This window comes from Thermobia domestica, chromosome 1 (genome assembly GCF_964235325.1).
Source record: "Thermobia domestica chromosome 1, izTheDome1.hap1.1, whole genome shotgun sequence".
Lineage (NCBI taxonomy): Eukaryota > Metazoa > Arthropoda > Insecta > Zygentoma > Lepismatidae > Thermobia > Thermobia domestica.
Genome location: NC_137454.1, coordinates 141,622,828 through 141,649,251, shown reverse-complemented (window position 1 = coordinate 141,649,251; position 26,424 = coordinate 141,622,828). Strand labels below are relative to the sequence as shown.

Here is a 26,424-nt window from a genome sequence, read left to right as displayed (position 1 = left end):
ATTTTATATCCTTGACTTTTGAGAGTAATGTACGTCAATTTTTGCACTTAGTAATAAGAAAATTAAATGCTGTGTGGGGATAAGTGTTGAATAACTAGCATTAATTAAAAAAGATACATATCGCCCGGATTTCTTAACCAATATAAATATCGAAACCAGACCCTAGCTAGGGGCAGCTAGGGTTTGAGCCCCTTTCGACCACCTTCAGCCCCCTGAAACTTTCATGTTTTGCTTCCTCTGCTTTGCTACACTTCCAAGTACACGATTCTTTTATTTGTTACTTAGACTTTTCTGGCCAGAAGGACTAGGTTGCTTATCCTCTGGTACCCCCGAAAGAAATTAAACATTTCCAATCAGCAAGAAAATACGTAGACACCACATGTTCGAACAAAATCTCAAGGGAAAGTAGAGAACTAAAACTTACCAACTGACAACTGTGAAAAACATTGATGGTCATAAACAATAAATTGAAGCGTTCTATAAGGAATGACATTTTTTGAGAAAGCATTCCAAGCTAAGATTTTCACTTCCTTCTCTTCGTTTCTTTAATTTGCAAAACAATACAAAAAAGTTTTAACTTCTTTTTTTGTTGTTACTCAATCGTGGATGAAGACATACTGTCTTTCCTTCTTTCTTTATATATATACACTTCAAAAAAATCATGCTTAAATTTACAAATATATGATTCATTTTATTATGGCTTGCAAACATCGGAAAACTATAAAGGGAAGAAAGGAAAATCAGCCTACTACCTGTCTTAAGTTGTAAACTATAGCGCCAAAAATTAGGCTCTTGCAGAAATTGAGAATAAATCAATAAATATTTACCTTTTAAGTGCGTAAATTTTTCCCTTTCCATACTTTTTTTCCTTTAAAAAAAGTCATCCCGAAGAAAATAGATTCCGTTTTTAAAAAATGAGATACTTCGTTAGCTCATTTTCCCTACAGATATTTTATGAGCAATAAATAAACATATCACTTTATCGAAAACTTCCGAATACTAACATAATGCAAGTTGTGTCTAGGTTGAACTAAAAAATAAGTTTTTACTACTGCTGTTCCCATATGACAAACTGAAATGGAAACGTTCAAAACAGAGAGGAACCAGTTCATTCAGTTTAGAAATCTGGCATCATTGAGTCCTTCGCGACCTCCAGTGCAGTTTGCGGTTGCTAAGCCACAGGGGGTAGAGGAAAGTCTTCCTTCTTCCAGGAAAAATAGTCGCTTATCCATGGCCCCGACTTTATATATATATATAATATTGTCATACAGCTGAATATCCGCGGATTATGTTTCACATTTTTCAGGTCATTATTTTTCATATATAAGAAAAAATGTGTTATAGATCTCTTTTCCAGCTTTTGATCAAAGAATAAATGTAGCAATATTGTACCAAAATATATTTTTTTTTCTTTTTTGTCGCACTAGTTGTGGAGGTCTCTTTCATTGAAAACACACACATTTTTCTTTTGATGTTTGCTCGTTTTATTATAGTTTTGTCGTGAAATTATGTTGTGTAAAGTTCTTGTCAATAAAAAAATCTTCTGAACCTAGTTCCGAAATCAAACTATTATCAAAATGATAATAAATAAAAACTTGGTTAAAATTTTGTATATAATTTGTTGTGGGGAATCACGAATCATTACCTCCAAGCTTGTCCTCCCAACATATCTTTTTATATTCTGTATATTGTGTCCTTGGATCTTTGTTATATACATTTGAGACAGTATAATTAATTTTCTGCCTAAATTTTAAAATTATAACGTCTCACAATTATGTTCCGCAGCTAAAGGGAACGATATTGATGATAATGAATAAATGATGGAATGAAGGAAGTGGAGGGAGAACCCTGCACACGGTGTGGCCCACCACAAAACACACTTGATACGAGCTAGGCTCGAACCAGAGTACCCAAGCACCAGAGGTGAGCGTTGCCCACTGAGTTACCATGCCCGCTTTCTCGCTAGAGATATAATGACGAAACTTGTGATTTTAAGTAAGGCAAGATGGTATAAATAAGTAATATCAAACAGTGAAGTATAATAGCAACAATACAAAGATCAAATAATATTATATTCAGGTAATCGGTAGTGGTCTTAGGTATCTTACAACCGTTAGAAAATTGTGTTATAAATAATCGAATTTTACATGAGACAATTCAAAATTGACAATTCAGTTTTCAAAATTTTGTTATTAAGATATATTTAGTGTGATTAATTTGAGTAGTACCGTAATGAACTGAAATTATACTGAAAACAATTATGAATATTTGGTGCTATTGTTGTAATTTCAAAGCAAAAACCTTTAAATTGCGTTTTTTTAAAAATTTATTATTATTTTGATGTTGCATGACCTTACGTGAGTGCGTGTGCTTACTTTTTCTAATTAGGCTTTTATCATACTACCTAGTTCCACATAATAAAACGATTATTTTAAGAGATAAGCAAGATTACTCTTGAATATATTAAAATTATAATTAGCTGCTGCGAGCATGACTATCATTCCATCTTCCAATAGTTTTAATCCTTACATCTGTTCTTCTGTAGTTTACTGTAATGTAACGGTAATACAAGTTTCTGAAAGGAAACGAATTGATAATAAGTTAAGTAATTCATATAGTATACGATAGTATATGTAAAAAGAATAGTGTAAAATTAGTGTTTCCTTCCGTATGTTGGGTTAAGAAAATGTTTATATATGATAAGAAAATAAATGATAAATCTGATTGATGCGTTTGTCTGTGATTTGAGGAAGTTCCTCGTCGAAGGTACGAAATCCATCGGAGCATTTCACTGATTGTGCTCAACCTGTGTTATATGTATTTTCCCAGTACCACGTTCACTTCCCGTTCGCAGAGGAGATTTTCTGACATCATTTATGCCTTCTGTATTTTTCTTAGCATGTGAAGATGAAATCTACGATTTTAAACATTTTACCTTGCTTTACATGGGTGGAATATAGTGTTTCACGCTATTCTAGAATAATATACAACCTTGCTTAAGAAATATGGAATAAGAATCTTATAGTGTTTTACGTTATCCGGAAATCGTATACAACCTTGTTTAAGAAATGTGCAATGTCGGTTGTATAAAGACAAGAGGGCACAATGAGAATTCCGTACAGTAAACTGCAAACATCTCAATGTGTTGAGTCGCGGTGGCTCAATGGTAGAGCGTTCATTTCTGGAGCATGGGGTCACGGATTCAAACCCTGCTCCGCCAAGCGACTTTGTGGTGAACAAACACCATGTACGTGGGTTTCCTTGGGGTTTTTCCCGTTTCCTCACACTTTCTTCATTCCACCATTTCATTCATTTCTCATCATCACCGTCTCCTTTAGCCTAGCCAGCATACGTGTGGAACGTAAAACTCAAAAATTTCATTTCATTTTTTTTTTCAATGTGTCACATTCATTCCTTATAGTAAACACTCATGGTAATAATTTTCGTATGTGCGCTATTACTTGCTGTTTGACACAAATAGATACCGCTACCTGGGAGATTGTTTTGTATAAGCATTCACAAATATAGTATAACTTAATCCTTGAATAATTGCATAAATTATACGGTATTGTTAAATCCAAACAATTAGAGCTTCTAATTATGCACGATTTGAACCTATAAAATACAGTGGGTGTAAGACTCACGATAAGAACAGGTTTTCAACTTCTATGTCCAATTTTCCTAGAGAATAGCATAACAGGTAATGGAGAATTGAATAACATCTATTGCTACACACCTTTAGTAGCTACTAAAAGTTTGGCTCTGTTCCATTTTTAATCCCTCTTTCCGTAAAAAAAAAAAAAAAAAAAAAAAAAAATCACCCACGGTAAGAATGGCATTCTCATCAAACAGTTTATTGTTTATTAATTTATGGTAATTGTAACATGACTGCAGCATGATATTTGGAGTTGACACTAATGTTCTGTTATTTATTTTCCAGGTGCTAGTTGAGTATGACGACGTGGAGTGGCATAGACGAGAGTGGATTAGTATATACAAAGATCGGCTCTTCTATCTGTTCCTAGTTGAAGATACTCTCGTTTGGACGAATCGCGAAGATCCTTTTACAGCTGACAGAGGGAAATCGAAAGTCCTCTGGCCCGCCTTGGTAAGTTCAAAGAACATAGTTAGGTTGTTACGTAATAATTACAGGAAAGGAAGTAATTCCACCGCTGTTCTTGTATTCAACATCTGAGATTTGATTTTTGTTTTTAAATATAGATTCAGTTGAACTGAATATATTATCAAATATCGTACTTTTGACAGTTGTTTCATTAGATGAAATCAAAGAAAGTAGCAACAAAATAGAAAACTTGTGATCCCGTGGGATACTCAAATGTATGGTAAAGTATCCATCCAGCAAGTGGAAGATGGAGATTCGAATCCCCACCGTCCCAGAAATCAAAATTTTCTGTGCATTTTCAGTATTGTACTATTCACATTGGTATCTCAAGACAGTGAAATAACTTGAAATTTAAAATCACTGAGAGATCTACTGTACGTAAGTAGTAGAAAATGGATCGATCTGGATCAGTTTTAGCCAACTCACAAGCCACTGGGAAAATGACCACCGTGCACCGTGAGCCCACGGCCTTTTACGACCTCCATTTTAGGGGTGAATTCGTTCCCTTTTATGACCACTTTTTAGGGGGTGTATTCGTTCTCTTTTACGAGCACATTTTAGGGGGTGAACTCGTTCCCTTTTATGAGCATATTTTTCAACCCCTACGAACACATAACAGAACATCAGACTACGTAACATAACGAACATACAGCAGAGCAGATTGAACTCGTACCCTTTTATGAACACTTTTTCAGGGGTGAATTCATTCTCTTTTATGAGCATATTTTTCAACCCGTATTTTAACATAGGAGATAACACATAAGATTACGAACACATAGAAGAACAGATAACACATAACACTACGTAACACACAGCAGAGCAGAAAACACATAAGACTCGTTCTCTTTTACGACCTCCATTTTAAGGGGTGTACTCGTTCCCTTTTATGAGCACTTTTTCAACCCCTATTTTAACATAGGAGATAACACATAAGATTACGAACACATAGAAGAGAAGATAACACATAACACTACGTAACACACAGCACAACAGATAACACATAGCACAGCTAATAAAAGAGCATGGCGTATTTTCCAACCCCTATTTTAAGATAACAGAAATTACGAACACATAGAAGAGCAGATAACACATAACATAGCAAGGATGAACTCGTTCTCTTTTATGAGCATATTTTCCAACCCCTATTTCAACATGACAGAGACTACGAAACATGGCGGACATAGCACAGGGGGTGTATTCATTTTCTCCACCCCTAATTGAACATAGCAGAAATTACACTGAGAGTACGTAACACACAAAAACCTCCATTTTAAGGGTGGACTCGTTCTCTTTTATAATTACTTTTTCAACCCCTATTTTAAGACAATGAATACCTATGTAACATAGCGATTGGATACGCTCTTTGAACCGATTTGGATGAAACTAGGCATATGGGGGTTTTCGACCATGCTGAGTACGAATATCATACATATTTTTACCTGGGTCCTATAGTTTATGTGGCATACGCCCTTTTTATGACAATTTTAACCGATTTGGGTGAAACTCGGTATATGAGGGTTTTCGGACATGCTGATTACAAATATCATACTTATTTTTATCTGGGTCTGATAGTTTATGTGGGATACGCCTTTGTATGACACTTAAAACCTAATAACTCGAAAACGGAGCCAAATATCGAAGTGGTGTTTCCACATTTAGCAATAGGTCATCAGGTACTACAAGTTCCAAAATTAGTGGTCATCGAGGTCAAAGGTCAAAATACTTAAAACCTAATAACACGAAAACTGAGCCACATATTGAGGTGCTGTTTCCAAATCTAGTAACTGGTCATCAACTACTACAAGTTCCAAAATTAGTCGCCATCGAGGTCAAAGGTCAAAGTACTTAAAACCTAATAACTGGAAAATGGATCCACATACTCAGGTGCTGTTTCCACATTGAGTAATAGGTCATCAACTACTACAAGTTCCAAAATAGATACCATCGCGGTCAAAGGTCAAAGTACTTAAAACATAATAACTCGAAAATGGATCCACATACTGAGGTGCTGTTTCCACATTTAGTAATCGACCACCAACTACTACAAGTTCCAAAATAGATACCATCGCGGTCAAAGGTCAAAATACTTAAAACCTAATAACTCGAAAATGGAGCCACATATTGAGATGCTGTTTCCACATATAGTAATTGGTCATCAACTACTACAAGTTCCAAAATAATGACCATCGAGGTCAAAGGTCAACATACTTAAACCCTAATTACTCGAAAATGGATCCACATACTGAGGTGGTGTTTCCACATTTAGCAAGAGGTCATCAACTACTACAAGTTCCAAAATAGTGGCCATCAAGGTCAAAGGTCAACATACTTAAAACCTAATATCTCTTAAATGGATCCACATATTGAGGTGCTATTGTCACATTTAGTAATTGGTCATCAACCACTGCAAGTTCCAAAAAAATAATGAACGCCCAATGAAGCAATGAATGCGAATAACTCTTAAACAGAGCAACGTTTTGAGGTGCTGTTTTCAAATCTAGTAATACGTCATCAACTACTACATGTTCTGAAAACACTGACCATGGAGGTTAAAGGTCAAATATTTAAGCTTTAATAACTTTTACCAAGCAGAGAGAAGTGAAGAATGAAAGAATATGACTGGTTTATTTGCTATTTTACTAACGAGGAATGCCATTTTGTACTACTCAAACAAACGAAGGAATAAATTTGTATTAACATAAGAAAAGCGAAAAATGCTCATTTTAATTAAACGAATTAATAAATTTATACTAACTAGGAAAAAAAGCGAAGAAGGACTATTTTGTACTACTCCAATAAACGAAGAAGTATTCAGTTTTGTACCAACTAGAAAAACAGACCGAAGGAGGACCATGTTAACTATTTAAATAAACATAGGAATAAATTTGTACACCGAGGAAAAGCAAAGAACCAACCAACCAACTGGAAAAGTGAAGAAGAGCCACTTCAACAACCTTAGAATTTTATATCATTAGGTACTGTTTAAACAAACGAGAAATGACAATTTTAACTAGCTCAGAATTTATGTAACAAAAGAACAAATTTGAATGTTCTGTTTTTGTATCAAACCAGAAAAAAAACTAAGAAGGATCATTTTAACAAGTTCATAATTTCTGTACTTTTTCGTGCTATTCAAGTGAAAGAAAGAAATAATTTGTGTCCTCAAAAATGAAAGTTCAATTTAACTAGCTGAGTATTTTATATCATCTTGTAGTATTTAAATATACGAAGAAAGCGAACATGGACCATTTTACTCAAATTTGGATGAAGTATTTATATTTGTATGAACCAGAAAAAAATGAAGAAGGTCCGTTTTGACTAGTTCAATATTTCTGTACAATTTTGTACTACCCAAATAATCACAAGAAAATCAAAGAAGGGTCATTTTAACTAGATCAGCATTTTATACCTTTTTGTGCTATTCAAATAATAGAGGGAACAAATTTCAGTGGTCTATTTTATTTTTGTACCAATCAGAAGAAAAGCAAAGATATGCCATTCTCAGACTTTTATACCATTTTACTACTCAAACAAACAATGAAGTATTTAGTTTTGTACGAACCAGAAAAATTTGCTTGGATTATTTCCTTAGGTACCAACTGGAAAAAGTGAAGGGCCATTATTCAAATAAACGAAGGAATACCAGAAAAAAATAAGTGAAGAATGAATAAAATTTAGGTGGATTATTTTCTTTTGTACCAACTGAAAAAGAGAAGAAGAGCTACTTTAACTAGCTCATTATGTACTGTTTAAGGAAACGAAAATTGACCATTATGTAACTTTTGAACTACTGAAATGTTCTATTTTTGTATCAATCAGAAAAACCGGAAGAAGGATAATTTTAACAAGTTGATAATTTCTGTAACGAAAGAATAATTTCGATGTTCTACTTTTTATACCAACGAGAAAAAAATGAACTAGCTGAATATACGAAATAATAAATTTAAGTGACCTATTCAATTTTGTACCAATGAGAAATGGCTCAGCAAAAGGCGAAGAAGGACTATTTTATATAATTTTACTACTCAAATAAACAATGAAGTATTTAGTTTTGTGCCACCAAGAAAACAAATTGCACCATTTTGAAGTATTCAAATAAACAAAGGAATAAATTTGAGTGACTTATAATTTGTGTCAACTCTAAAATCAATTAAACGAAGTAATGCATTTGAAAAACCGAAGTTGAGTATTTTATAGCATTTTGTATATTTCAACAAACAAAGGAATAAGCAAAAAAGGATCATTTTATATCATTTTAAACTAGTCTATTTAATTTTGTAGCAATCAAAGGATTTTCACGAAAGAACAAAATTATACTAATCAGAAAAAGCGAAGAAGACCCATTTTAACTAACTGAAAATTTCTGTACCTTTTTGTACTATTTAAACAAACGATGGGGTAAATTTGAGTGACCTGTTTTTTATACTAACTAGAAAAATCGAAGAAGGTCCAATTTCGCTAACTCAGAATTTATATACCTTTATACTAGCTCAATGAACGAAAGAACAAATTTGGGTGTTCTACTTTTTTATACCAAACAAGGAAGAACCATTTTGTACTACTCAAATAAACGAAAGAAAAAGCGAAAAAAGACCTTTTTAACTAGCGCAGAATTTCTGTAACAAGAAAGAAAAGCAAAGATATGCCATTTTAACTATTTAAACAAAACGAAGGGATAAATATAAGTGATCTATTCCATTTTGTACCAAGGAGAAATGCCATTAACTTAGAATTTCTAGTGCATGTTGTATTATTTAAACAAAACGAAGGGCTAAATTTGAGTCATAATTGTGTAGAACAGACTACATAGCAATTAACGTAACAACATACTTGACCATTTTGAATCACAGCAGAAGAAGAGATTATATCAAAGTAAGAGAAGTTTTCAAAGTTCCATGTTGTTGCAGATATTTAACATTTGTATTCCTAGTATAGTGAAGGTTGTAAGGTACTGCCTATTGTTCAACGATTCAATTATTTTTTAGAACTTTCCTTACTCGTCTAAGTCAAAAAGACAAATATATATTTTTGCATTTATATATTTTATTATAATGGAATATAAGTTTATAGAGTATATTTGGAAAATAATAGAACATACATCATGATGTTTTATATTGCTTGAAACATATTATTAAACACGGAGAATGTATAGAATGCTTTCATTGTAGGTATATAAATAGATGTATCACACTTGATTTGTTTTTGCTGAAGAGCAGAAAAATGACTAGCATAGAAATTGTTTATATTTCACCTAGAGAAAAAGAAATTCAGCGTGAAAACGAAAAACCTATACTGTTAATTCACCCTTCTGACCCCGATTTGCCAGATGAATTACGTGATAAAGTGAGAATCATATATCCAACACAGGAAATAGAAGATGTGTATTATTTTAGATGATATAATAGATATAATGATGAAATACTCCCGGAAAGTGATGATGACAGTGTTTCAAATATTACCTGTTTTGAACTGGAAGCTAATGAGTGCGACTGTACTAGTGAAACTATTAGTGATACATGTGTTATACAATTATTTAATGAGTATACACCTAATTCAGTATTATTATGTGAAGCATGTTCTAAACGTAATGAAAATGAAAAAGATCGCAACTGTTTGCTGCAGCATGATTACGATTTATTGCAAAAGGTGTGGACGATCTTAATTAAACGTGAAATGAGAGAAAAAATCTATAAACTTTATATAAAGAAGCATTTTAAAAGTTGTAATATTAAGAACACTTATACTTTGAAGAAAAAATTTAATCTGGTATATGAATACATTACAGTGTGTGATTATTATATCAACAAAGTAGTAGAAATGTTTTTAGAGAAATATAAACAATTATTTAATTCTGTAAATGAACTGTAGCATATACGTTTGATTGTGAATGAATAGAAGAACTTTAACTGATAAATGGATCAATTTGTAGTATTGTAATATTACAAACATTGGACTCTGGCAACTGATTTGTCAGGGAGAGGCAATTGAAATTGTTCTCTGGATGACACAAAAATAATACAAAATGGTATAAAAATACCTAGCTTGTTATAATGAACCTTCTCCCCTTTTTTTCGTGCTTTTTCTGCTTGCTATAAAAGTGAATAGGTCAAACAAATTTGTTTTTCTATGGTTGGTACAGAAACTAGACCTTCTCCGCTTTTTTAATTGCAAACAAAATTTATTCATTCTTCAATAGGCTAGTTAACATTGACCTTCTTTGCTTAAGCCACTCAAATTTATTCTTTCCTTTTTCTGCTTGCTATAAAAGTGAATAGGTCACACAAATTTATTCCTTTGTTTGTTTAAATTGGGTAGACCAAAAACACAAAAAGCTATAACATGCTGAGCTATTTAAAATGGTATTTCCTTGCTTTTTTCGATTTGATACAAATTTTTCGAAAAGGTATAAAATTCTAAGTCAGTTAAAAATGGTTCTCGTTGGTAAAAAAAAGAAATAGGACACCCCAATAAATTACACAAAAAGTATAGAATGCTGATCTTTCTTCTCCTTTTCTGGTTAGTACAAAGTGTTAATTCTTTCCTTTTTTCTGCTTGGCTAGTTAAAATGACCCTTCTTTGATTTTCTTCTGATTGGTACAAAAAGTAGTACAAAATGGTATAAAGATCTGAGTTAGTTAAAACGTTTCTTCTTTACTTTTCTTTCTGGTTCATACAAAGCTAAATACTCCATTCAAATTTGAGTAAAATGGTTCATGTTCGCTTTCTCAAATTTAGCCCTTCGTTTTGTTTAAATAATACAACATGCACTAGAAATTCTAAGTTAATGGCATTTCTCCTTGGTACAAAATGGAATAGATCACTTATATTTAAAATGGCATATCTTTGCTTTTCTTTCTTGTTACAGAAATTCTGCGCTAGTTAAAAAGGTCTTTTTTCGCTTTTTCTTTCGTTTATTTGAGTAGTACAAAATGGTTCTTCCTTGTTTGGTATAAAAAAGTAGAACACCCAAATTTGTTCTTTCGTTCATTGAGCTAGTATAAAGGTATATAAATTCTGAGTTAGCGAAATTGGACCTTCTTCGATTTTTCTAGTTAGTATAAAAAACAGGTCACTCAAATTTACCCCATCGTTTGTTTAAATATTACAAAAAGGTACAGAAATTTTCAGTTAGTTAAAATGGGTCTTCTTCGCTTTTTCTGATTAGTATAATTTTGTTCTTTCGTGAAAATCCTTTGATTGCTACAAAATTAAATAGACTAGTTTAAAATGATATAAAATGATCCTTTTTTGCTTATTCCTTTGTTTGTTGAAATATACAAAATGCTATAAAATACTCAACTTCGGTTTTTCAAATGCATTACTTCGTTTAATTGATTTTAGAGTTGACACAAATTATAAGTCACTCAAATTTATTCCTTTGTTTATTTGAATACTTCAAAATGGTGCAATTTGTTTTCTTGGTGGCACAAAACTAAATACTTCATTGTTTATTTGAGTAGTAAAATTATATAAAATAGTCCTTCTTCGCCTTTTGCTGAGCCATTTCTCATTGGTACAAAATTGAATAGGTCACTTAAATTTATTATTTCGTATATTCAGCTAGTTCATTTTTTTCTCGTTGGTATAAAAAGTAGAACATCGAAATTATTCTTTCGTTACAGAAATTATCAACTTGTTAAAATTATCCTTCTTCCGGTTTTTCTGATTGATACAAAAATAGAACATTTCAGTAGTTCAAAAGTTACATAATGGTCAATTTTCGTTTCCTTAAACAGTACATAATGAGCTAGTTAAAGTAGCTCTTCTTCTCTTTTTCAGTTGGTACAAAAGAAAATAATCCACCTAAATTTTATTCATTCTTCACTTATTTTTTTCTGGTATTCCTTCGTTTATTTGAATAATGGCCCTTCACTTTTTCCAGTTGGTACCTAAGGAAATAATCCAAGCAAATTTTTCTGGTTCGTACAAAACTAAATACTTCATTGTTTGTTTGAGTAGTAAAATGGTATAAAAGTCTGAGAATGGCATATCTTTGCTTTTCTTCTGATTGGTACAAAAATAAAATAGACCACTGAAATTTGTTCCCTCTATTATTTGAATAGCACAAAAAGGTATAAAATGCTGATCTAGTTAAAATGACCCTTCTTTGATTTTCTTGTGATTATTTGGGTAGTACAAAATTGTACAGAAATATTGAACTAGTCAAAACGGACCTTCTTCATTTTTTTCTGGTTCATACAAATATAAATACTTCATCCAAATTTGAGTAAAATGGTCCATGTTCGCTTTCTTCGTATATTTAAATACTACAAGATGATATAAAATACTCAGCTAGTTAAATTGAACTTTCATTTTTGAGGACACAAATTATTTCTTTCTTTCACTTGAATAGCACGAAAAAGTACAGAAATTATGAACTTGTTAAAATGATCCTTCTTAGGTTTTTTCTGGTTTGATACAAAAACAGAACATTCAAATTTGTTCTTTTGTTACATAAATTCTGAGCTAGTTAAAATTGTCATTTCTCGTTTGTTTAAACAGTACCTAATGATATAAAATTCTAAGATTGTTGAAGTGGCTCTTCTTCACTTTTCCAGTTGGTTGGTTGGTTCTTTGCTTTTCCTCGGTGTACAAATTTATTCCTATGTTTATTTAAATAGTTAACATGGTCCTCCTTCGGTCTGTTTTTCTAGTTGGTACAAAACTGAATACTTCTTCGTTTATTGGAGTAGTACAAAATAGTCCTTCTTCGCTTTTTTTCCTAGTTAGTATAAATTTATTAATTCGTTTAATTAAAATGAGCATTTTTCGCTTTTCTTATGTTAATACAAATTTATTCCTTCGTTTGTTTGAGTAGTACAAAATGGCATTCCTCGTTAGTAAAATAGCAAATAAACCAGTCATATTCTTTCATTCTTCACTTCTCTCTGCTTGGTAAAAAACTGAATAGGTCACACAGGCTCTGTTTAAAGTTATTAAAGCTTAAATATTTGACCTTTAACCTCCATGGTCAGTGTTTTCAGAACATGTAGTAGTTGATGACGTATTACTAGATTTGAAAACAGCACCTCAAAACGTTGCTCTGTTTAAGAGTTATTCGCATTCATTGCTTCATTGGGCGTTCATTATTTTTCGGAACTTGCAGTGGTTGATGACCAATTACTAAATGTGACAATAGCACCTCAATATGTGGATCCATTTAAGAGATATTAGGTTTTAAGTATTTCGACCTTTGACCGCGATGGTATCTATTTTGGAACTTGTAGTAGTTGGTGGTCGATTACTAAATGTGGAAACAGCACCTCAATATGTGGCTCAGTTTTCGTGTTATTAGGTTTTAAGTACTTTGACCTTTGACCTCGATGATCATTATTTTGGAACTTGTAGTAGTTGATAACCAGTTACTAGATTTGGAAACAGCACCTCAATATGTGGATCCATTTAAGAGTTATTTGGTTTTAAGTATGTTGACCTTTGACCTCGATGGCCACTATTTTGGAACTTGTAGTAGTTGATGACTTCTTGCTAAATGTGGAAACACCACCTCAGTATGTGGATCCACTTTCGTGTTATTAGTTTTTAAGTATGTTAACCTTTGACCTCGATGGTCATTATTTTGGAACTTGTAGTAGTTGATGATCAATTACTATATGTGGAAACAGCATCTCAATATGTGGCTCCATTTTCGAGTTATTAGGTTTTTTAATATTTTGACCTTTGACCGCGATGGTATCTATTTTGGAACTTGTAGTAGTTGATGACCAGTTACTAGATTTGGAAACAGCACTTCAATACGTTGCTTCGTTTTCAAGTTATTGGGTTTTAAGTATTTTGACCTTTGACCTCGATGGTCATTATTTTTGGAACTTGTAGTATTTGATGACCAATTACTAAATGTGGAAACAGCACCTCAATATGTGGCGCATTTTACGAGTGATTGGGTTTTAAGTATTTTGACCTTTGACCTCGATGACCACTAATTTTGGAACTTGTAGTACCTGATGACCTATTGCTAAATGTGGAAACACCACTTCGATATTTGGCTCCGTTTTCGAGTTATTAGGTTTTAAGTATCATACAAAGGCGTATCCCACATAAACTATCAGACCCAGATAAAAATAAGTATGATATTTGTAATCAGCATGTCCGAAAACCCTCATATACCAAGTTTCACCCAAATCGGTTAAAATTGTCATAAAAAGGGCGTATGCCACATAAACTATAGGACCCAGGTAAAAATATGTATGATATTCGTACTCAGCATGGTCGAAAACCCCCATATGCCTAGTTTCATCCAAATCGGTTCAAAGAGCTTATCCAATCGCTATGTTACATAGGTATTCATTGTCTTAAAATAGGGGTTGGAAAAGTAATTATAAAAGAGAACGAGTCCACCCTTAAAATGGAGGTTTTTGTGTGTTACGTACTCTCAGTGTAATTTCTGCTATGTTCAATTAGGGGTGGAGAAAATGAATACACCCCCTGTGCTATGTCCGCCATGTTTCGTAGTCTCTGTCATGTTGAAATAGGGGTTGGAAAATATGCTCATAAAAGAGAACGAGTTCACCCTTGCTATGTTATGTGTTATCTGCTCTTCTATGTGTTCGTAATTTCTGTTATCTTAAAATAGGGGTTGGAAAATACGCCATGCTCTTTTATTAGCTGTGCTATGTGTTATCTGTTGTGCTGTGTGTTACGTAGTGTTATGTGTTATCTTCTCTTCTATGTGTTCGTAATCTTATGTGTTATCTCCTATGTTAAAATAGGGGTTGAAAAATTTGCTCATAAAAGGGAACGAGTTCAATCTGCTCTGCTGTATGTTCGTTATGTTACGTAGTCCGATGTTCTGCTATGTGTTCGTAATCTTATGTGTTATCTCCTATGTTAAAATAGGGGTTGAAAAATATGTTCATAAAAGAGAATGAATACACCCTTGTTATGTTACGTACTCTTTTGTGTTATCTGTTCTGCTGTGTGTTACGTAGTGTTATGTGTTATCTTCTCTTCTATGTGTTCGTAATGTTATGTGTTATCTCCTATGTTAAAATAGGGGTTGAAAAAGGGAACGAGTTCACCCCTGAAAAAGTGTTCATAAAAGGGAACGAGTTCAATTTGCTCTTCTGTATGTTCGTTATGTTACGTAGTCTGATGTTCTGCTATGTGTTCGTAGGGGTTGAAAAATATGCTCATAAAAGGGAATGAGTTCACCCCCCTAAAATGGAGGTCGTAAAAGAGAACGAATACACCCCCTAAAAAGTGGTCATAAAAGGGAACAAATTCACCCCTAAAATGGAGGTCGTAAAAGACCGTGGGCTCACGGTGCATGGTGGTCATTTTCCCAGGGGCTTGTGAGTTGGCTAAAACTGAGCCAGATCGATCCATTTTCTACTACTTACGTACAACAGTGGGAGTTACTACTAACTCAGTGTTAACAACCAAAAGAATGTAATATTTTATTTTCGTCTTCTTCTTCAAGGAAGATGATGATGGTGATTATCATAAATATTCTGTCATTATTAGCAGATCACTTGCCACAAACTGAGAAGCTTCAATGCATTACGGTCTTGAACTAACTTGATCAAGTAGGAATTTCCTGGTTTAAGAGTCTTCACTACAGCAAAATTAAACTATCGCTAATTTTAGTTTTTTTCTGTAATATCTTCAAAACAAATAAAAATATTCGAAAAGCAGAAACGCAGTGAACTAGACAATACGATTTTGCATGTGATACCGTTATCACAACTCATCTATCTGTTTTCGATTTGGAACTGTAGATAAATTTAGCTCTTTTTGCGGGTTCTGTAAATAGCGGCATACCAAAAGCAGGTAGGTGAGTTGTGGTAAAGGTATCACATGCAAAATCGTATTGTCTAGTTCACTACGTTTTCTGCTTTTCGAATATTTTTATTTGTTTTGAAAATATTACAGGAAAACTCTAAAATTAGCGGTAGTTTAATTTCGCTCTAGTGAAGACCCTTAACACCGTACATTAACTGTAGCCTCTTTCCCCTTTTCCCTCTTTTTTATGTCATCATTTCTTCTAGCACGTCTCTCGTACAGTTTCTTCTTAGCCAGTGTCCCAAGCTATTTCTTCACCAGTTCAGTCACATCTAATTTTTTCTCCCCTACTATTCCTAACATTTTCTTATTCAATTCGATCCAGCTAATTCTCTCTACTCTTCTCCACACCCATATTTCGAAAGCCTCCGGTCTTTTTAAATCTCTTTCGCGTAATGTTCATTCATGCCTTTTCCTTTTGTTTCTCCATCTAAGAAAACAGTTGCAGAGAGTTATCTAATGTACAGTTTCTTTTTACTCATAACTAAATCTTCCCTCTCCATTCCAGTAAATCCTTTCGGAAACGAGTGAAACACAACTGTTTTATCGTATGTAGAGCATGTAGACTCCAGGTCCCCTTTAATTGTTCCCATTTTCAACCTCAGTAAACCACATCCCTAGTTTACAATTATGTATAAGTGGATCATAAGGAGTGCACAGGTATATTATTCGTGCTTAGACAACCAACATCCACTACTTAAGTTTATGTTAGGCTCGCTTCTTAGGTAAGGTCAGGAAGCGAGAAACTAATACTGCATTATTTTCCACACACCATCATAAAAGTAACAAACACCAGTTTCACTCACGACCACTTTAATGATTTTTCATGTGCCTTTGAGAACGAGGGCCTTAACATTCTTCACCATGTTCATTCGTGGTTGGAGAATCTTCTGGGCCGTTACGTACCTGTTTATGGGAGATGTGTCTGGTTTGAACATTTCTTTTCCACCTCGCTGCACTATCATACAACGAACTATCGTCGCCTCAACAGCTATTATGACATCGGCAAGTGCTGTTACTTATAAAATTGAGTCCACTTTTAGATTCGTTTAAAAATTTATAGTATTTTTTTCTCCTTGCTTGTCGGCTGAAGAGACCCACGTTCAGTTTGGTGGGAGCTGATGTGGTTCGAATTTCAGTTAAGCTATAGGTCCATGTCTTATATAGCCTCTGTGCTGAACGGGACGCTAAGTTCCAAATTAATAAGTGTATAACTTAATTAATGTAACAAACGTCGAGAGGTGATTCCTGATACCTAAATAAGCAAAAAAGGTCCTGTGAATATACAGTATATTGGCAGAATTAGCTTAGGCCGAAAGCATGGGAACAGAAAGTTCGAAGCAGTGGATTTCGGAAAACCAATAAGCTTAGAGATGGCTGTCTATTGTAGAAAGTCTAGAGGTAGCGATGGTGTTCAATATGTAGTTCACACACACAGTTAGCGTTTGTGTTCAAGATTCTTACAGTATATTATTGCGACCACTTTGCTACAAGTGTTCAGTAGAGTAAGTGGCAGTGCTCGACTAATACATGGTGTGTTATTCAAACGTGAACAGGCCGACATGCTATTCATGTGCGGTCGTGCAGATGGCAGTGGGCGTGAAGCAGCACGACTATATCAGGAGCGTTTTCCTAACGGACAGCAACCATCATGTGCTCATATGGATGCTTATCGACCGACGTGTATGAACACCTGTTATGAACGAACGTGTGTTAGAAGCTTTAGACAATAAGTTAGGTACGAGTACGAGGAAACTTAGAAGTGAAATGCATGTTAATCACATTACTGTGTGGGGTCGGTTACATGAAAATACCTTGTACTCACCACCTGCAGAGGGTACAAGGTCTGACAGAAGTGGATTTCCAACCACATGAAGCATTCTGCCAATAGCTCATTCAACAGACAACTAGCATTGTGTTTCAACAGACAACTACCAAGTGTTCACTGACGAGGCCACGTTTATCAACTACATGCATAACACACACGCGCGTAGGCAGATGCGCATTCCCTTAGTAAGGTTGTCACTCATCAACACCAGTTTGGACTCAGTGTATGGTGTGGTGATATTGCTCATAATCAACTGATCGGTCCATACATGCTACCCCGAAGACTAAACGGAATGCAGTATTTGATCCTGCAGGATACACTGCCCAATTTACCGGAAAATGTTGCCCTAGCGATTCACCGCAACACGTAATACATGCATGACGAGACTCCCATGCACTTCAGTGTGAATATCCGGCGGTGGTAGAACAACAACTTCCAAGACGTTTGATCAGGCGTGGGAATCGAGTGTATTGGCTTGCCTGATCTCCGGATCTAAATCCGCTGAATTTGTATCTGTGAGAACACATCAAAAGTGTTGTGTATGCTACTCCTGTCAACGATGTCAACGACTTTCGAAAGCGTATTCTGTTATGTTGGCCATAACCGGAGTATCTTCAAACGGGTTCGCCAATCAATGATCCGGCGTTGTCATGTTTGCGTTGCTGTCCATGCCAGACATTTTGAATACTTCCTGTGATGTTCTCGACGAACCTACGTTTGTCTCTCTCTGCATATTGACATCCACCACTTGGAACTTTACACCCTGTATTTCATGCAAAGATCCATTGTTAGACGTAAACATATTATTAGTTATGCGTTACGGTTTGCTTTGACATTGTTTTCTGTGTATATTGAAACTTGTTAAGTAATTCGAAAATGAAAGCGCCTACTTCTACAGATAATTCAGATGAACAGCGACCGTTTGAATTCAAATGTTATATACCGTAATTCCCATACAAATGGCATTAGTGTAAAATCGAAAACCTCACCTGAGATTTCCTTTGTTCTTATATTACTATTTAGTTCGTTTAAAGTATCTGAGTTTACAGTTTCGTACATCATCTTATTAACAACTACTGTAAGATCAAAAACAAGAAGAAATGGTAGAGGTAAGTGTTAGAGCACTGATGTCCAGAACACTGGGTCACAATTTCAGACCCGCCTCAAAGCAGGGAGTCTTTGTGTTATAAAACGCTGTATATCCTAACCTTTGACTGTGCTAAACATACTAGGTAGATGTTCAGCTTCGTGTCAAAATTCGCGTACTACGAAGACGATCAGAAATAAAACTAGTTGATGTCACTGATGGAAGGCCGATTTATCCTTGACAAGGCGATAAACCCTTCGATTTTCACAGTTAGTTCCCACAATTTTTTTTTTCCAAAATCGAAATCTAATTAATTTTTTATTTTTATTTTATATCATTTTAATTTATTTGTTCATTTGTATATTTCGTGTATTCCAAGATAGTATATTCACCCAGTTTCAAGCAAATTAATTTTATCTTCTCGAGTTTTCCCAGCCACGACAATCAAACCTGTTTCTGGCTCCTAAATGTGATTGATTCATCTTATGTCATAAATTCTTTAGCCGTCTCTCCATGAATGACTTCTGCCAAAACTTTTCTCTTTTTTGTTTGTTTTGTTTCTGGCTGAGGCTGGCAAAATTACGTTCTCGTACCGGAGGAGTAGATTAACACCATTTATTGAAAATCACTAAGGTTAGTTTCAAGGAATTAGTTTCAAGGTAACAAAGGTGTTTCGATTCAAACTCCTCGTCCACATGTTAGATAGGTTTCTGTAAGACGGCATTGGTGAAGTTTCGTTAAAAAATGTTTAAGTTGCAAAATCTGCACAAAGTCAGCGCACATGTTCTGTCGGTTAATAGCAATAGCAATGGGCGAGAAAGCAGCACGAAAGTGAGATTACTGCATGTCATGGTTAGTAAAATGGATCACGTTTAACAAGGTGGTTGTATTACGTGAGTTCACGGGGAAGAGCCGCGTGCAGTAGTGCGAATCTTTGTGCACCAAAAAAATTGGTCACGTACTAGGAAGTAAATAAAGAAATGCTTTTGCACTCATTGGTAAGCACGGATTATGTCTTACGTATTCCGAATTGTGCTTTCAGTTACAACTGCAGCTGAATGACTTGGATGTTTGTTGTCGATTGTGCATGTTCATCCATTATTGAAGTGCTGATCCATTTGTATACAAATTTTTTGGAACACACACATACATTAGTGTACACTGCAAGTACTTCTTTATTTCCTGTGTACCCAATCTTTCTTATATAGATTTTTCAAGAATGTGCCAGACAGAAATAGATTCGTCGACCATTCAGAACTTAAGAATTCATCCCTGACGCTTACTTCTTAGAGGATCATGATACATTACTCAAACAGAAGAAACCTTCACCCATATCACCAGAGGGATACCACCGCAAGTACCAATTGACAACTCATGGGAATTCTTCGTCATCTGAAACGTTAAGTTCAGCAGCAGAACAAGAATTAAGTTATCAGCTGGACTAACTCAGCTTACATTATTCTTTAGGAGCGATTCTAAACAAATTAGCATTATCATATAGAATGCCCTTACTATCATGGACAAATTGCAGAAAATCTACAAATGTTCCTAGACTCGTGCCTTGGACATGCTATCAGTACAGACATGCATCATTTCAATCCGAGAATAAACAAGTTGCTACAACGGTGAAGAAATACACGATTCACACTGTACGAAGGCTCTCAGCAAGAATGTTCGTGCAACCTTCAAAACAGAGAAACGTTATACAGAAGCGAGCACACGTCCAAAGCGTCAGTCCTACAGCCACCTTGTCTGGACCCCAAGAGCACTAACCTAAACAGATATTTACAAAACTCGTTCAAATCCCAAAACCAAACTGGCTTAGAAAGGAAAGGGTGCTGAAGCACAAAACACTGAAGCAGCAAATCGAAAAGCTAAGGTGACTCAAGAAAATCACTTTAACCCAATAGAAACACAATATTTAAAAAAAAAAAAAAAAAAAAAAACACAGGGGCGTCATTTCAGATTTCATTTGAGAGGGGTAAGAGCACCACCGATATTAGTCGTTCACGTTTAGTACTAGTATATTAGTAGACAATCTATTAAAGTATATGTAATCCTCAAACTTTTGGGTGCAGTTGCCCCCTCCTGCCCCCCCTAAATGACGCCTCTGTATAAAAGTATGCAAAATAACAAAAGAAGAAATTATAATCGAACAAGTAAAATTACTTGTCTAACAAGCCACTGAATTTGCTATGCAGTAAATAATTAGCTGGATTAAATCAGTATTGACTGCTATAACTTTTCCGAAAGACAAAGATTCTCCATATGACCTATGAATCACAAGATCAAGAAGTAATATCAAGAGACATCAAGAGATCAGAGAGAAGTAATCATTTTCTGTTAACCAACGCATCGTATCCAAGGTTCTACGCCTCAGAAAGAAAACACCATCGTATCCAACAAAAATCATAGTATACAGTTTACTTCTTCCATCAGTACCACACATACCATCAAAAAAGATGAATTACAAAGAAATAAATTCTTCACAAACCTAGAAGTAATATATATTCAACGACCAAGCCACGACATAAGGCAAACAGAACTGGAAGGAAAAAGAAGGGAGTACACTGGAAGACCTAAAGATACTCGTAAGTAGCCCACCAGGATTAAAACTGCATTAGACCAGGACAGCAACAGGACCAGAGATGATAACCTTCTTTTCCGGGAAGAAGAACCAGGCTCGGACTGGCCAGGGCAGGAGGACAGGGATCCCTACCGGAATAAATATATAATATTGAATAGTGAATACAGTAACAGTAAACCTGGAAAGTAAGATAAAACATGTCTGCTGTGTTGCAGAATATTTACTCGTTGTAGTTTGTTCTGTCCCCGGAATTCGGTGACCCCCGCATTGAATGTAGTCTTGGGGTCCCATCATTGGAATGAAACTAACAATATTATAAAATCCTGTTTTGGGCCCTTTGTTTGTGGCCTAGTAAGAATATATTTCAAAAATATGAAGAATGGGGCCCCAGCATTATATTATCTAAATGTATAGTGGAGCCCCATGAATGCCGAAATGAGACTTTTTTTTTTAATAAAGTCCTACTGGGGCCCTCTGTTAGTTGTTAGACATGTTATTGCAACATCATAAAGAAACAGAACAGGTCTCCACCCTGGAGCCCCCATTACTACGCGTAAATAAATTTGGAAATAGAGTATCATTGCAATAAGCAAAATAAAAAAATAAGGTGGACGTAAGGAGAAAGTAGACTTTGGTAAATGAACTTCGAGGCTACTTTTTGCAAGATGATAGTGCACATTTAAAGTGTTGATATTACAAACTGAAAGAGCGCAATGACCTAATATAGCTGAGAAAAAGCGTCTTAGTTTTCGACTCGCCGCATATATCGTACGATGCGCAAAGTTATCAACTGACGGCGTATCCGAGTCAGTAGTATCTGTGACTCACGAGGCAAGGGTCCCAGGTTCGATTCCCGCTAGAGTCATTTTTTTGCTTTAATCAATAAAGTAGCCGCTCGTGGCTACAAGTAAAATGTTAATTCACCATATGTTTATAATGAATATTAACACCATAGAAATATTCAAATCAGTTGTAAAATCTTTCAATGTTACATTTAACTAGCAACTAAATGTAATCTATTTCGTAAATATATTGATATCGCGAGTTATTTTGTGGTTACCACAGTTGTTGTGTAAAAAATGTTCTTGACGCTTCGTGTCTACATCTGTTGACAGTGGGACAATTACAAGGAGAATGAGAAGGAAATCCCCTTTGTTAATACTGGATGTTGCTATAACCAAAGAAAGTTTCCCCTTTACCTCCCGTGTAATCAGGGGCGCAAATCTGTCTTCAACATTGGGGCAGAAAGGTAAGACCGTTCCCATAATTTTTTAAGCGATGTTCGAAATATTTATGAAGTTGAAAAACAATGCTGTGGAAGATCAGGGAAGCAGAGTTGTCTTCAAACATTGGAAGGGGGCAGATTTGAAGCTTATTCTGCGGGATATCAATTTCATCTTACTTTTCTTTATGGCAATCGGACACAAATCATCATATTTTCCCTCAAAAAAACACATTTCAAATCGAATTAATAAGGGTACAGTCCCCCAGTTCCAAGATTGGAGGAACATGTCCTCCTAACCCCCCCCCCTTCCGTCCCATTTGCTCCAGTGCTTGTTTTCGCACACTGTCAACACATGTAGACACGAAGCGTCAAGAACATTTTTTACACAGCAACTGTAGTAACCATAATACAGACGGTCGGTCCACATTTATGGAAACGAAGTGGAACGTCAACCAGGGGCGCTAGAATCACATAGACAGTAAGCACAGCAGAACAATCAGAAACCAGTTTTGTAAAGAATTCGGTAGCAGGAAGTGAAATGCTCCGAGTGTAAAATGCCTCCAAAAGTGACCCCATTCTGGGAGGGGTACATTACCGCTCTTTCCGACATCGGATACAGCTACGGTGGAATTGTGAAACAGTGTTCGTCCAAGGGTTTCATCATTTCCAAGAAAGGTATTGCCAATGCACTCAAACGCAACAAAAATTCGTGCCAGAGGAAGCAGGTGTGCGCACAGTGGCATGAAAACAATACCCCCGTCCCGAACGTAAAATAAATGTGGTTCGACAAGTGCAGAAGTTAGTGAACCAGGAGAATCCGCCGCCACAAAGAGACATTGCCAGGAGTGTTAGAAGATCCAAATCAACTGTGCAGAGGATAATCAGCCAGGATTTACGCCTGCAAGTGAAGCATAATCCACGTGTTCACACACTCACAGCCAAACACATCCGGGAACGCAGGGTCCATTGCAAACGGCTCTATGAATGGTATTTAGCAGGTGACAAATGGAAATATGTGGTCACGTTAGACAAGGGGTGGATCTATTTGTCAAACTCCAAGCGGGTTCGATCCATTTACTACCATCCAAAGGATGATAAGAACCATGCCAATTGCCGAGAAAGGTTTCCCCATGGCTTCATGGTAGTTGCAGGTTTTTGCCATAAAGGGAAACTTCCCCTGCATAGAGTTGCATGAAATGTGAAAATTAATGCAGCATACTATCAACAACAAGTTCTGGAACCATTATACCTGCAGCATACTCCGTCGTTGTATGGTACTGAGGTGTCGAAAGTCTTCATTCATCAAGAAAAAGCAGCCAGCCACACGTTGGAACAACTGTGGAATACATGACCCGCAAAGCGTGTGAAACTGGAATCATGCTATCCCATATTCAGACATCCCTGTCAAGTCTCTCGACGCTGCACCAATGGACTTTTGTGCTTTCGGGTGCTTGAAGCGAGCGATTTCCTTACGTCGCCCACACACATTGACTTGCTTGTGGAAAGTTTACAAGGAGGAGTGGTCCAAACTTGATCAGATTTCTCTGAACAGAAGCCTACTCCAATGAAAACTTCGGTGTCGGGCTATAGTTTATAATCAGGGTCGTCATATCGAGCGCAGCCGCTGGTGAAATACGGCTTTACGCCCTAGTGTAGAGGACAAAAAGTCGTTTCCATAAATGTGGACCAGCTTTCTGTATGACTTGTGATATCAATATATTTACGAAATAGATTGCATTTTGTTGCTAGTTAACGTGTAACATTGGAAGATTTTACAACTGATTTGAACATTTCTATTATTTTAATTCATTATAAACATGTAGTTACAAATGGCTACTTTATTGGTTCAAGCAAAAATAAAGTTGACTTCAGCGGGAATCGAACACGGGACCCTTTGTACGTAGTCGCAGATGCTACTGACTCTGCCACGCTGTTACTTAATGTTGCTTGCGCATCGTACGATATATGTGGCGAGTCGAAAACTTTAAGACGCTTCTTCTCTACTATATTAGGCCATTGCGTTCTCCCAGTTTGTAACATGAACTCTTTAAATTTGTACTAACACCTTGCAAAAAATGGCCCCAAAGTTCATGTACCAAAGTCTGCTTTCTCCTTGTTAGTATACTTTGTGAGGCTCCTACATGCTACATGGAAAGGGAAGATGAGGCCCTTCAAGTAAGGCTCCTGCCGGAGCCCTATACCCCCCAGTCCGAGACTGGGAAGGACTATGTGGCTTCGTTATGCCTGCGTGGCAGTGTAACGTCTGAGGGTTGCTGCTAAAGAATATTTTTATGCCGCAAAACTCTAATCGTCAAAACGAGTAGTCAGTGGGCGCTCTTCTCATCTAAAAATGTGTAAATATATTTCGATTAAATTAGACTAAAGAATTTTACGATGAAAGTTTTCAGAGATTTGATCTTTAATTTATTTACCTGTGATTTTCTGTCAAGAGAGTGAGAGTTATTTCCCTTTATGTAGCTCCTAAAACGTACGACTTTATATAGTGGATAGGTGTGTGAGAGTCAGAATGTCGCGCATAGATGGAAGGTGATTCCTACTGCAAGTGTACGTGTAACATTCGCAGAGATGGAGAAAAAAAAATATTGTTTTCATGAAACTAAACCATTAGATTTTCAAACGCGACTGCTTTTCTTTAATTTTACGTCCTTAATTTTGTTCGGATATTGCTTGTATCTAATGACTTACATATCCCAGCGATAACTAATTGATTATATATATATATATTTGCAGTTCCCACCACATCACGTTCACTGGTTTTCATAGTTAGTCGTCGACTATAGTCGTATTTTAGCGTCGTAATTGTGAAAATAGTTTCCACAGACCTATTAAGAAGGGCAATTGATTTTCATCCCCGGCAGTGAGGGATTTAATGTGTAGCCAAACGTGATACTAGAATTTTTGCTGAAATTTCAAGCTGGATACAAGGGAAAAGTTTGGAGTATGAGGGAAGTTGCAATACCTCTCACACGAGACGTCGCGCTATTTGGGATTTGACGTGGTAATAAAACTGTTTCTGTGGTGCCGTTAAATCTCCTGAGGGGTCTAATTCTCATAACGGTTGCCAGGTGTAGTAGACTGAATTATGTGATTCACTGAATATTTGCGCCATTCGTTGAGAGTAAGAACGATACGCTATAAATGGCCTAATTAAACAAAAGACTAATTGGAATACAAAAGGATGAAGATTGGTCCCCTCGTGAGATTGAAGGTCATGAAATGGCATGAAGTTGAGATGGAAATCAATGATGCTACATGAGGTTATTCGCAAGTAGCAAAGGGCTACTAGGGTTTTATTCCAGAACATATTTCTATTTGTAGAAACAACAGTAAGCATAATATATATAGCTGTTAATCATAACTTGGTTCATAGAATGAAATATGTATGACTTTGTACTGTGGGAAATGATTTAACCCTTAGTCCTCTAATAAGGGTTTGGTAGAGCCAAAGACTTTCTCCTCTTTTCACAATGCTTTTTAATAGGCCATTGTTCTGTTTCATGTTGGAGTTAAATTTTGCAACTTTGATTTCACATATTTCCAATACGAACTAGAGCTTCACATTTTGTACAGAATAAATCTAATTACAACACAATATTTTCAGATAATTTTTGCTGTAGCATATCATTTTACTATAAAATTATAAAGTATTGTTTTATACTAAACCTTTGCTGTTATGCAACCAAATATACTTTAGAGTTTATAAGTACAGTATAACATCCAGGATATGTTCGTAATTAGTTTTGTTTCTCTTGCA

At 35.5% G+C, this 26,424-nt stretch overlaps 1 protein-coding gene across 2 annotated transcripts in view; it reads left to right on the top strand.

Moving 5' to 3' along the window:
* Nucleotides 1–26,424, top strand: part of Kdm3 (Lysine demethylase 3) — a 674,618-nt gene that overhangs the window by 176,940 nt on the left and 471,254 nt on the right. For both annotated transcript variants that reach the window (XM_081763856.1, XM_081763854.1), the window contains exon 2: nucleotides 3,941–4,108. In XM_081763856.1, the coding sequence (XP_081619982.1) occupies nucleotides 3,941–4,108 (168 nt within the window). The remainder of the gene's footprint in view (nucleotides 1–3,940; nucleotides 4,109–26,424) is intronic.